General features: G+C 43.5%; 1 protein-coding gene across 1 annotated transcript in view; it reads right to left on the bottom strand.

The window, feature by feature from the left end:
* The window catches only part of STAB1 (stabilin 1), a 58,721-nt gene extending 46,026 nt beyond the window's left edge, over window positions 1–12,695 (bottom strand). Inside the window, exons 1-8 of the mRNA XM_026857597.1 lie at window positions 12,679–12,695; window positions 11,457–11,609; window positions 5,850–5,986; window positions 4,244–4,359; window positions 2,985–3,070; window positions 1,840–1,909; window positions 916–1,011; window positions 345–461 (exon numbers count right to left, since the gene is read on the bottom strand). Coding sequence (XP_026713398.1) covers window positions 345–461; window positions 916–1,011; window positions 1,840–1,909; window positions 2,985–3,070; window positions 4,244–4,359; window positions 5,850–5,986; window positions 11,457–11,537 — 703 coding nt within the window. The 5' untranslated portion in view covers window positions 11,538–11,609; window positions 12,679–12,695. The remainder of the gene's footprint in view (window positions 1–344; window positions 462–915; window positions 1,012–1,839; window positions 1,910–2,984; window positions 3,071–4,243; window positions 4,360–5,849; window positions 5,987–11,456; window positions 11,610–12,678) is intronic.
* Window positions 12,696–13,601: the final 906 nt, after the last annotated feature.

Here is a 13,601-nt window from a genome sequence, read left to right as displayed (position 1 = left end):
TCACAAACTTAAACTTGAAATCAGTGAGGAAATCCTCCAATTACACACCTTGTTATTTAAACTGGTACACTCACCAAAATCCCACTGTCATGGTTATTCAGTATACTTGCAGGCGAGTGCTGGATGAAACCTGCAATTCTCATTAATTTCTTGCTGTCAGGACCAAGTGAGAGGAAAGCCAAAAACCTAGCCCTTAATCTTAAAGGGATTCCTAAAAACCAGGTTCTTAAGCTTCTGCAGTGAAGTAGGTATTGTATTCACACTGATAAATTCATCCAGGGACACCAGTGCAGTCAGATTTGTCCAAACAGGGGACCATTTAGGGTCACAGAGAAATTTCTCACCTAGACAAGTGCTCCCACTTTTCCTGTAGCCTGGCTTGCAGTCACAGGTGGCTGTCCCATCCCTTACCACACATTCGCTGTTGGCCTCGCATGTTACACCTCTGCAAAGGGGAAGCTCTGGAATCACACAGCAAACAGGGTTTCCCTTTGAGCATGCAGGGCACTGCTGGAAGATACAACTTACCTTACAAAATATCTGGAAATGAAGGCAAATGTGGTTTCCCGAGGCCCCCAAGCTGGCACAAAAGCCAGGGGATATAAGCAGTGCAGACAGCTCTAAATCACTGGCAGCTTAGGTAGTCGGGTCCCACAAGGCTTAGAGAGAAGAAAGGATCTATCTGGTTTCCAGAGAAAGAACAGAGGCACAAAGAGATGGTATATCTCGGCCACTGTCACAGAGGGGGTAGCAGACCCCAGCTTTTCCCTCTGTTAAGATCTCTAGTGCTCAGACCATCTTCTCTCTACATTCCCAAGCTATTCATTGCCCCCCAGTTGCTTTTGGGACACATGCATCCAAGCCTGTAACACAGTTTAGCTCCAACAGCCCCTCTGTCACTACCAATGTATTTACCTTGGTCACACCTGGGGCCAGTGTAGCCTCCATAGCACGTACAGCTTCCATCCCCAGTGACACCGCTGTTGCATTCTCCGTGCACACAGTCACACACTGCAAGGGAAGTCCAGACAAACCCAACCTTCAGCTACAGGTCAGTGCCTAGGGCTGCAGGCATACTTTGGTCAACTGCCCTGGGACTTGGCACCCTGATTTCCCACCAGATTTCTCCACAGTGAGAGGTACAAGAGGGCAAACTGCATGTCCTGGGCTCAAGATGACAAAATACTGCCCTGCAAGAGCATCCTTGAATGCAAGATCTAGACCGGCTTTTCAGGCGTGTGTTTTAACGTCCCACACCTCTAAGCCTCCTGCAGCCAATGTGGAAGGAGGCAGCGTTAGGAGAGCCAACCACACCTGTGGTCCCAGCATCCGTGCTGAGTGAGCACGACCATCAAGACCACATTTTGATCTTGGGGATCAAGGGAACCAGGAGCACTGGTCATAAATCACTTCCAAAAATGCCATACATGAGAAGCAGCACTGTGTGTAGTAATTTTGTAGAGAGGGCAACAAGGAAGAAGCTGGGAGACAAGTGGGGCAGTTACAGGAGTCTGGAAAATGATTGGGAAGTGAGTGTGAATTGCTTCAGGGATGTAAGTAACAGGCTGGCTAAAAACAGAGAGGAAGCTGGGACAGCCCTGGTAAAGGGAGAGAGAGATTTACAATAGGAAAAATGGACTGAGTTGAGTGAAAGACTGAGAATCATTTGTCTAATGGGGCAGTGGAGAGGGCACAAGGACAAAATGCCAAGACACTTGCTATTGAACCATGCCAGCTGGCATCCTTTCCTTTCCAGCACCCTTTCTCACTCAAACACCCCCTACTCCTTCCTTGCTCTGTTATTTTTGTGGATATTTCACCTGAATTACTTATTCTTACCTGACTGACAGTCTGGACCAAAACGATTTTCATCTTGACAATTCTGGCAGGCAAAACCACTGTATTGCTCCTAGAATGGCCCCAAAACATCCCAGATGTTATTTTTCTGTATTACTGCATTGTTCCACACACGATTATATTCAAAGCCTCTCCCCTTTTCTGATTTTCTGTGACAGCTGAAGCAATACGGTGAAGAAAACCGATCTGTTCAGTGCTCTACTAGTATTAACCAGTCCACAGGGCAAAGAGCACAGTGTAAGCTGACACACTGAGACCATGCAAAACGCCAGCAAAACTCTGGTGGGCATTGAGGAAACAATGTCCTGATCACAAACAGACAGGAACGTACCAACTGGCTTCTGATATCTCTCTGAAAATGAATTTGGAATTCACTGATGCTAGTGGGACTTTTCACATTGATTTCACAAGGCTTGGGGACATATTTTGATAGATATAGGATGTCTTTAAGTTAAAAATCAACCTTTCTCAAAGAAGGGTCCAAGAGATAGGATTTTAGCTCACAAAGCTATTAATTAAGCATGTTATAAAAGCATCATAAGAGAAAGTTTCAAATCTGATGCTGATCCATTAAACTAAAAGTTTTAGAAACACTGCTCTATATGATTCAAATGTGCAGGAATTGTTTATGCTTTTGTTGTACTAAGTCTAGAGCTGTAAAGAAAAATATAAACATTTGTCCTAAATTCTCTTTCTGATCTCCTGCTCTTCCGGAGAGAGAGAGGATCTGCCTGACAAGGTGCAGGACAAATTCATTTGGGAAATACATCATCCAAGTCTGGAAAAGGTGCAGCTCATAAAGATGCAAAAGCCAAGTACCTCGGGGCTTCTTGCAGCCACAGACACTGATTATTTCAACTGATCAGAGGGTTAAATTCATGCAATACTTTCCTCACTTCTCCCTAGAGACCCTTCCCAACTCCATACCCTCACCAACAGTGTCTTAGTGCTATTGCAGACCACAACAACCCTCCAGGAAAACCACAGACACTGATGCTGGAATGAAAGAAGCTGCTAATGACCTTCCACCAGGCAGAAGGGCAGCCTTCATCCAAAGCAGCTGCGCAGACACTGTACAAGTCCCTCTGATAAAAGCACATCACCCTCAGAATAAATCACGCACTGACCTTGCAGATGCAGGTCCCATTTTGCTGTATACCATCCAAGCATGTCCCATGGCCATTGCAGGGATTTTCAGAGCCACCAGGACACTCTAGCAGGCAAGAGACAGGTCAGACAAGATTAGATTGAACAACCAGCACTGTACCTCCCTTTCCATCTCCCCTTCCTGCAGGCATTCCAACTGTGCAAAAGCAATGGCCTCTTCACCAGCCCAGTCCCCGTCTGCTTACCCAGTACACTTAACGCTGGCCCAGAGCTGGTGAATATGGCCGGGAGTGGCACTAAGGAGCAATCTGGCTGCTAGCTAAGAAAAGCCTTTTGTTAAGAGCCTAAGGAAAAGTCCCAATGGGCCATAACTAACTAAATTTCAGCAAAGGCACTGATACATGTTTTGAGGTTGAGCCACTGCTGCTAGCATCAGCGAGAGGTTGTTATCAAATATCTGAGGGCAGTTCTGAAACTCAGGACAGACGGGAGCCTGCTTTGCAAAGATCCTGAGCATTTTCAGCTCTCCCTGACTTCATGAAGAGCTGGAAGTATGCTCAGAAAACCATGGTCCACAAATCTTTGGAGTGGAGTACCTCCAAATTCTGGGGACTACTTCTCATAATTTTAGGCATGTGATTCGTTTGACAAAGCCAGTCACTTATTCAGACCACTATGTGTGAGAACAAGCACTCCAACAACCTCCCATTTTCTGCTGGACTGGAGAGCGTCTTCCTGTATTCCAGCAATCGATCGCTCATATAAGAAGTGTTTACCTTAGTAGGTCTTGCTTTTGGATTTTTAAGACAAGACAAAACAAATTCTCATTACTCAGCACAAGCCTGAGTGGAAGCTCTGGGACAGTTATTTTCACCTTGGGCTGGAATTTATTTTCTGTGGCTAAATGTCTAACTCCAGGCTATACAGGAGCAAAAGTGGCATATGCACTGTGGACTAGAGGGACATCACAAAGAAGTATCTTCCTCTTTCTTAAAGAGGAACAAAAACATCCTTTTCCAAAAGCTTATTTTTAAAGAAGAGACAAAAGGAAGTTCCACCAAAGAAGGTTATGTTATGTCTTAAATGTAAGAGGATCCAGCTCATCTGAAGCAAAGAGATTCCTCCCCCATTATATTCTGAACCTCCCAGACAGATAACAGAGATCTTGTGAGTGTTCGAGAAATAATAAAAATTAATCACCTCAATGCATATTTAATGCCTCCTATTAAAACTGGTTTGACTTATTCAAGAGTCATTGTAAAAAACATGAAAAACTTACCATAGCACTCTGTACCCCAGAATCCTGGACAGCACTTCTTCTCCTCAATTTCCTTCTTACATATGTGATGGCACCCTGGCTGGGAAAGGGTATTTTCTCCTAACTTGACAGTGTATCTTAAAAAGAACAATCCAAGACACATGATTGCAACACAAATGTACCACATGCCTGTTGGAGAGGTTCTAGAAAATCACATTGCGGTGTACTGAACTCTGGAAGGAAGGAAGGAAGGAAGTGCACTCATCCCCTCTGCCATACATGCACACGAGACTTTGCGCTCAGGCTATGTCTTCTCTAAGGATGACCACTGATTTGAGCCTCAAAGATGGGATACAAGAAATCTGCCAGGGACTGGCCAGGAGACAGGACCTTGGGTGGTCTGAGGGCATCGGGACAGAAACTTTGGATGCCGAAGGGTCAGACAACATGGAAACAAAGTTAGGATCTCCAGGGTGACTCGACATTCAACTTCTCACCTAAAATAGCCTTGAAAGAACAAAATCTTCTTGCAGGACTTGTCCCTTTCTGTCTTGCACTAAAGATTCCAGATTGGGATGATGGAAATTTGGATTTAATAGCTGTGTTGTTCACAGATCCTCTATTCAATCTTGGAAAAAAATGCCTTAAAACCCCAAAAGAAGTATCTTCTTTTCAACCCTTTATCCACCACCTCTACACACAGGGTAAGCCCTTGGCGGCAGTGTCTCTTGTTCTGCATGTACACAGTACAGAACTATTCTTGGGTCTGTCCAACAACCACCACAAGAACACAGAACACTCAGAAAAGCTGCATACACTCACATTATTCTTACACTTCATTTTATTTTTGGCACAACATCCTTCCCAAAAGGAACTGTCTCAATAGCACTGTTGCTTTGGCTTCAATCTGACTCCTGTGTGTGCCTGTGCAAAAAACTGCTATAAACTGCAAAACTGCTGGAGTTATTTTTAAAGTATTTCAACAGAATAGCCGATCACACAAAACCATAGACAATGGAGCTATATATTAGCAGTTAACATTCACTACTGAACAGATATCCAAACAATAATCCATAGTGTTTCATTTTTTAAAAACTTCCTGGTAAATTCAGTTTTCGTTCACCCTTTTCCTATTAGAGACAAGCTCAACAGAATAAGAGCAAGGAACACAGGAACAAGCAGTTGTCATAAAGTGAACTAGGAAGGTAAAAAGTTCAGAGGATTATTGCTGCAAGCTGGGAGGATCTACAAGGGGAACTATCATTATATTAATTTCCTAATAATCCACTACGGAATTGTGAGTCTGAAACAGGTTTCTATGCTAGACAGCACTCTAATTGCTACAGCAAGATTAGCAAACTCAGGTTGTTTAGGGAAAGTTAGAGGTAATTATCATGTGATCTGTTCTGTGTATACAGAACCTTATGCCCAGAAAAAGTCCGTAGGATTTGCAAAGAGACAAAAGCAACAATAATAGGGACCATAAAGCCATTTTTATGCATGTGGAAACAAAATTCCTTGGATCTTTAGAGCTCAAAACCCAACTGTGTTCTCCTGAAGGCATACACACTACTCCTTGCATAGCAGTGCAGCACCAAAACCTTCGCATGGTTAGAAAACGCCTTACCTGCAGTCCCGCACTCCTAATCCTTGGGTGGTCTTTAACCATCCTCTTGGACACAACATTTTAGGCGCTGCAGCACAAGCAACACACGCTGTATTCAAGGTAAACATCGTCTTGTTATTGCATCGCATGGATCTTAACTTAAATAGAAAAAACGGAATGGAAATAAGCCCAAAATTAAATTGTTAGCCTAGCGACTCATCTTGCCAACCTTTAATATCTTTATCAACATTGCAGCATTCTTTACATGCCACTGGGGAGGGCAGTGCCCGGTGCAGCTGCTGGGAGGTGCACCAGGCACTCATATGCCTAAACCATCATGACATGCCGCTGCATGCTTTTCCGCCTGGATCTCAGCTAGAAGACAATAGGGCAGATCATGCTATCTTATCTTTCCCCTATGCCTCATAGCAAAAATCCTAACCATTTCTAAAATAATCATAACCGCACTGTTAATTTAAGCTGATCTTTTACAAATATGTGGTGGTGGTATGTGAGGACAAGCCCTAAATTAATAACCCTTGCCAGAAGACACTTAATTAAAATGCAACACAGCATTTCTCTTTTCCATGCTATTGATATGACCCAGTTCACTGGTGGTTCCTCTGTTGTTCCACGGGTCTGAAGAACCGAAGGTGTTAGTGCAGTCTATTTCCCAGAGCCCAGGAGCAGCTCACACAAATATTTCTCATGGCAGTTGTCTTCAAGAAGGTGTGGTGGGGGTGAATTAAAAGGAAAGGTGCTCTGCACCTCTTTGATCACCTGGATGGCCCTTGATGCTTTGACCCTAGGTAAGAAGGACTCTATAAAAATTGGCAAGTAGATCAGGTAGGAGACTTGGATAATTCACGTGGCTGGTAATAAATTCAGCACAAATCCTTCCACATAACCAGGATAACTTTAGGGGTTCCCTTTTCCTCACAGAGCTCTTCTGTACCCCTGTACCCACCAACCCTACTTCTCCAAATGAAACACAGCCAGAGCAGATGAAAACGTACAGCCTCAGAGCAAATAATCGTCTTATGCCAAATTGTCATTAAAGCTCATTTTACCCCGAAAGCATTTCCTCGAATTTCTAAGCAACTGGAGTGAAGAAACTGCATGGAAACCTCATTGCTCATTTTAAAAAAGACAATGTTTGCCACTGACAATGGCAGAGAAAAGCTGGGAGGCATGAGCTGTGTTTGCCCCAAAAGGTCACTGGCTGGAAAATAACCACACAGCTCACCTCATCTGTGCCTCTACAGGCACTGTATTTTCTAAAAATATAGACATTAGATCAAATTTTGGGAGGAGGCCTTGATCTGGGATTGTTTTAAGCCAATCCTGAACAATGCTGTTAATGTAGCACCTCTCCCATGCCCAGAACTCCTTGTTTTGGATTCCCATCAGCAGTCTCAGCTTTGCTTCCTCTGAATTTAGACCCAAATGCATACATTTGCCTCAAGGCAAGGGAGGAAGCCCATGGCTTCCCATCAGTTAGGAACACCTCAGGAAGGGCCTCCCAAACGACAGCCGGCAGACCCTGTCAGGAAAACCTCCTGAGAGATAACCTTCAAATCCCAGGTCCACAGGGACACCTTCCTGACTCACAGCCACATTCCCTCTGCCTGGAGCTGTTGAGCTTTTTTCTCATCTTCATGGATCCATCTTCTGCAGCAATCCATGCAAGAATGCTGCCCAATGAAGAAAGTGATTTCTCTGTCTGTGGATATTAATTTCTAGTTGTGCATCTGGGGCATTCCTTACTGTACAGTAACTTCCACTTCCTTTGGTGGTAGAATCTACAACAACCTGTTATGCCAAGGACTCTCTTGGATTATAAACTGCTCAAAACCAATCTGAGATCCACCAAATCCACCACATGCTGCAAACACTGGTTTAACTAATTTTATCCAGCAGGACAGAGATCAGCTTTGCTGTTCTTTTTGTTTCCACCCCACTGGCATACAGTGCAGTCAGAGTAGATTTTCTGAAAGGAGCCATCTGAAGCCAGGCACACAGTTTGACAGAACAGTGTATCTCCTGCCTTTCTGATCCCATCAGATCCCAGCTTTAACCTCCACTGAGACAATTCCTCAGCAAGAGGAATGGGAAGATGCCCAAGGAAGAAACACAGAGGTAGATGCCTTCCCATGAGTTATGATGTTAACGTTGTCACAACTACCCCACAAAACCTTATCAGGTGTCTGCATCACCCTATCTGTATGTAGAAGACCACAGAAACAGTAGAGCACAAAACACTAAATTAAAACTCTCCAATCTTCTATTTCTTGTTTATTTCCAGGCATCAGGAACTGGCTGTCAGACACAGCTGGACCATTAAATGTTCCTCTGTCATGATGGTGGAGGAAGACACATATTATTCCATTTTCCTTCTCTTTCCTTCATCAATGTGGCTCCATTTCTAAATGGAGATGGACACTGGGAGAGGAGAAGGGCTGTCACTCCTCCTTGTTGGCATCTTTAATTACTTGCAGGCCTCTAAGACAAAACAGTTATTGTGGAATTCTGCCTACCCTGCCCTCCCAGGACACTTCATGAGCTTTAGGCAGCTTTCCAGCAAGATCTTCCCCTTTTTATAAGGAAATATGCTTATGTCAGCAGCAACAGGCAGGAGGAAAGAGGAAGAAAACAACTGTGTGGAAAATAATAACAAAAAAAATTTCCCTTCTTATTTGAGTGACAGAACTGATGAAGCAGTCATTTTCTGTGTGCTTTGCTTCTTAGGAAAGCAGAAGAGGGAATCAAGGGACATAAATACTAGTTTGGATACTTGAATTTTGGAAAGGATGAAAGATAGACAAGAGTTTGAGTCAGAGGTTGCTCCTGGGGTACAGCCTCATGGAAAACAATGATGCACTGCTCCCTTGGGCTCGTCTGTGACTGCTATTTCTGTGTTTGAAGTCGCTGGAGAGGAAGCAGCAAGGCAATGTCTGTCCCTGTGATGCAGCAGTGCTGCCTGGTGGGTTGGGAGTCAGTGAGGTGGGTGGTGGCTGTGCCAGTGAAAGGGGGTGAAAAGTCACCATTCTGATCAGGTGATGTTGTGAGCCTGGACTGTAACACACTTTGGGTGAAAAGCAACAGAAAAGGAAGACTGATGCTCTCAGGCAGCCTCGAAATTAAAGGAAGCTTTTAAAGCAGAAGATATCTAGCTGTAGCCAAAAGAATTTAAGAGCCAGGGTGCCTCTGTCCTTGCCAGGGCTGGCCTGTGCTCTTTCCCTGCAGACAAACACATGCATGGGCAGCCACTGCCCTCTGGGCTTAGCCAAGGCGTATCTGAGCTTCTGGATGCTGCAGTGTTTCCTTCCCTCCTCTCACTCCGACACAGGTGTCCCCTATTTTTCAAGTACTCATGTTTCTCTTTATTCCACCTCAAGAGAATAAGCTGGGGAGATTTTTTTAAGGGCTAGTTTAATTCCTTTCATTTTGCCCTTTATCTTTTCCTCCCAAACCGTAACACAAATCCTTCTTCACAGCAAAATCTCAAGGAAGAAAGAAAAACACATTTGGACGTCAGTGTTTGGCTCCAACAATTCTGGGAGCCAGTTCTGGAAAGAGTCATAATCTAATGAATCACCAAGTTTCCAGTGCATTTGCCCTTTACAAAACAGAGCTGTAGACACATTTGAGTCATTATAATCAGGTACCTCCTCAAGAAGTTCTCAATAACACTTTAGCTGAACAGACCAGCATCTCTTGGACATAGAAACCTTTCTCATTTGTCCAAGGAAGACACTTTTCAGCACAAGGATGAACAATCAAGCTCAGAGATCACATAACACAAGATTTACTGTTGCCCTGAGCGTTTCTCACCATCTCAGCTGCGGAGCACTGGAGGCACGGGGATGCAGAGAGCACTCCCCTCATTTCCCACCTGCCCCCATTCCTCCTCCAGCACAGCCGGGGACTGACCTCCTCCCAGCTGAAAAACTCATGGTTCTCACATCTTCCCCAGTCCATACCAACAGGTACACAAAAAACCCAATCAGGCTGACAGATTTGCTGCCGTGTTTGAGCCCTGAGGTAACATTGTTGGAAAACAGCTAACACAAAAACTCTTTTTCTCTCTTGATGGCCCCTACAAGGTTCCTGTAAGCCAACGGAGGCCTCTTGTGGAATCACAGCACTTCTACTGCAATCAGATCCAATGGCCATTCTAAACTATCAGAGAAGACTTCAGTAGACCCTTATTTTTGCTTACCACTCGTTATAACCTTTCAAATGTTTCTTCTTTTTCTCCAAAAAGAGGGAACCTTTTGGAGAAAAAAAAAAAACAACTCTAAAAGGGATTTACTTTTCCTGGTTTAAACAAGCTGTTCCACAGGTTTCATTTCACTTCTCTGTGAGTGGGTACTCCTCACCTGATATTTTAACTGCTTCACACCAAGCCAGACACCTTCGTGATTACAGAATCAACACAGTGTCTCAGAGTGAAGAGACCTAAATTTCCACTTACAGCAGCTGAAGATGTGAGCCCGTGCTTCTGAATGCACCACTATACTGGAACCCATCTGCCTAGAACCCATGCCTCCAGACAAATAAAAGCCACAAGTAGACACTTCTTCATGTTTGTGCTCAAGTCACTTTAATGCTCCTACGGGCCTAAAGGTTCATGAGGTTCTTACTTTATTTGTATTCTTATTAGTCATTCATAGCCCTGTAATGAAAGGGTCTAGACAAAAGTTTCCACACAAAGTTCTGACACTGAAGCATCTCTTCAGTGCTCTGGCTTTTTCTAAATTAAGTCTTTCAGACTCACACATGCCTTCCTCAGCACAGGGTCTGTCCACTCCCCACAAGGCCCCTCTTTGTCACTCAAGACAACCCTTCCATAGCTCAGATCCCCAGGGAATAAGATTTCCAAATGCCCCACACAGGTTCTGACTTTGTAGGCCAGTTCATTCCTCCAACAGCAGGACACAAGAAGGGCAATGGCAGGAGACAGTGTGAATTCTAGCCTGCAGAAAATGGGATGCCTCACCATGGAGCCTAGAGAACAAATCTACAGAGGCATCTTACATTCTTCTAGATGCTACTGCTAAACACAAGAACAGAGATAAAGGCATCAGAAGAAAATCAACAAAATTGAAACAAAATAAAACAAAATGGAAAGTATTCCATGCTCCTCCCTGGGGAGCTGCTGGGAAATGTACTTGAAACAAGGGTATTTACCTTGCTGCAAAGCAACGATTTGATGAGGTTTAAAAATAAATAATTATAAAATTCTCCTGGGAAACCTGTGCACCCATCCTGACAGAAGCTAAGCTCCCATGTACTGAAAACAGTGGAAGACAAAAATACTGAGTATATTTCTCTCATATTGCTACTTTCATGTTCAATGCTGAACATAAACACAAATTTAATCCCATCTAAAACTCAAGCAGCTCCCTTCAACCTTATGTTTAGTTCCTCAGTTTCGACCACACACATACCCACACGTAAGCAGATAACTTACCATCCTAAAGTTTAATTATGGATGTTATTCTGCACCTAACTAAATGTAAATGAAAAAAAAAGTAGTTTTGGGGAGCACTTTTTCATAACATGCAATTGTCCAAATATGAAGAACTGTTCAATGAACATTTAAACAAAGATTCAGAGACTTACCTTCTGACTCTGGCAGTCAGCTGTGGGAGTGAAGCATGCTGCTAAGAAGAAAAACAGCAACCCAGGAGGATGCATTTTCATGCTATTACAGGCAGGACCCTTTCCACAAAAGGGGTGGCGATAGAGACTGCAATTTCTGTAAGATACGACCGCCTACTAAGAATCAGATCCAAGACAAACCAGAGGTTAAAAGTAAACAGGGAGAGAGCATTTTTTGCACTGTGCTCTTTGGCTGCAAAGCCTTCAGAAGTGGATCTGCTACTTCTAGTGTTACATCTGAATCAATACCACCTTTTCTTTCTTTCTATTCTTTTTTTAAATGCACAAGCAGAACTCCTTACTAAAAGGTCTACTGAAAACAGGAACATCTACGGATTTCCTCTTACATATCAGTTCAAAACAGAAGGAAGGAAATCCTTAGTTTTCAACTAATTGGAATGATGTTAACCGTATGCTTAACTAAGGCAAAGCCAATGGGCAAACTTAAATACCATGAATTCATGCAGAGTAAGTTCATTTCCTTTTATCACCAATGTTAATATGTCCACAATGCCTCAAACAGAAGGTAGATCCAACCATCCCCTATCCCAAAGTACACACGAATAAAGCACTGAGTGATGTGCTGCACTTCAGAGCAATAATGTAAGCACGCTGTATCTATTGATCGATCATTTGGGGTAGGCTTTGATACTTATTCAAAATATTTGAGTTTCTCAGCAAGAAAAGCATCACATTTTGCAGGTGTTATGGCAGCAATAGCAAAATAATATATTTTTATGAACACTCTGCTGACAGCTTGATGAATCCAAGGAGGACCTCCATAGCATTCAGCATAGGAAAGTCCCAAAATTGGATTAAAAAAACCCACATGCTAGTCTGAGGTATGGTCTCCAAATTATTTTCTCCTTTTGAATATTACAACCAACCAAGAATTGATTATCAACAGATTTTACATGCACTTTGTCTTCCTACACCACCAAGAGAACCCACTATACCGAGCAGGCTAAAGGACTGTTTCTGATAGTAACAAATCCTGCTGAACAATAGGGATCTTTTAATTTTTGATCCATTAATAGTACATGAAGATGCCTAAATGAAACCAGGATAGGAAGCTATACTTGTGTTTACATAAATGAGAGCATTAATATTTTTTTTGCCCACCTGCATACACGCAAAGATACATCGGCTAACATGTAAAGTATGTAAGAGCTGCTATACTTACTAGTGCTGTGAATTGTGCTTTACGTCTTCCTCCATCCCACAGAGACAGCCAGCATGATGAACAGCCAGCACTATTATATATCCTGCACTAACAGGAAGCAGATAAGGCACAAACCATCCACTGCAACCCACGGGAGAAGTACCAGCCCACAGCTCACTGGTGACTCAGCCCACTTGGCCTGTTACAGGACAACTGCAAGCCTTGGACTATTGCTGCCCGACAGACGGCCACTCTGTCAAGGCCAGAGGGTTCACACGTAGCTCTGGAAACCATTTGGTACCCTGCAGATCTGTGAAATGAGGCAAAGACAACATAGCTCAGACCAGTTCTGGCGGGATGGCAAGGTCACAAATGGACAGAGACATTCTTGTAAGCTTCTACAGAAGCTGTACAATGCTTTCTTTCCCTACAGTCATGGTACTCGACTGGCCATTTAAACAGAAGGAGCCTGCTTCTCTGCTCCATGCTACCTGTTAGGCGTACTCAGGTAAAACAGCCAGCCTAGAAGGATGTTGACTGCTTGTTGATGTTTTTTCCAAGAGCTGGCTATATGACATAGGGATTAAGCTGCCAGTACTGGGCATCCACAGGTAACTGATAAGCTTTTAAGGAGAAATAGCTTACCGCGAGGCACTTGAAGAGGCAAGGTGCATCTTTTAATGAATTTTCAGACCATTTTCTAAGTGGCTCAACACTGAAAATGGTACAGGGGGAAAAAAGTACACACAAAGACTGATTCCAAGGCCTTCCACTGCTGCTTATCATCACTGTATCTGACCTACTGCGAGGAAATTAGGAAGGGAGAGGAGACAAAGGCTTGGTGAAATTCCTGTCTGAATTAAACAAATCAGATTCACAGCAACTTCAAAAGGTTCACCGTCAGCTGTCTCAACTGACCATACCTCACTTAAAGGCAAGCAATA

This window comes from Athene cunicularia (genome assembly GCF_003259725.1).
Source record: "Athene cunicularia isolate RWA chromosome 12 unlocalized genomic scaffold, athCun1 chr12_part1, whole genome shotgun sequence".
In the NCBI taxonomy this organism is placed as follows: Eukaryota; Metazoa; Chordata; class Aves; order Strigiformes; family Strigidae; genus Athene; species Athene cunicularia.
Note: the sequence above shows the minus strand (reverse complement) of the source record. Positions and strands in the feature narration are given on the sequence as shown.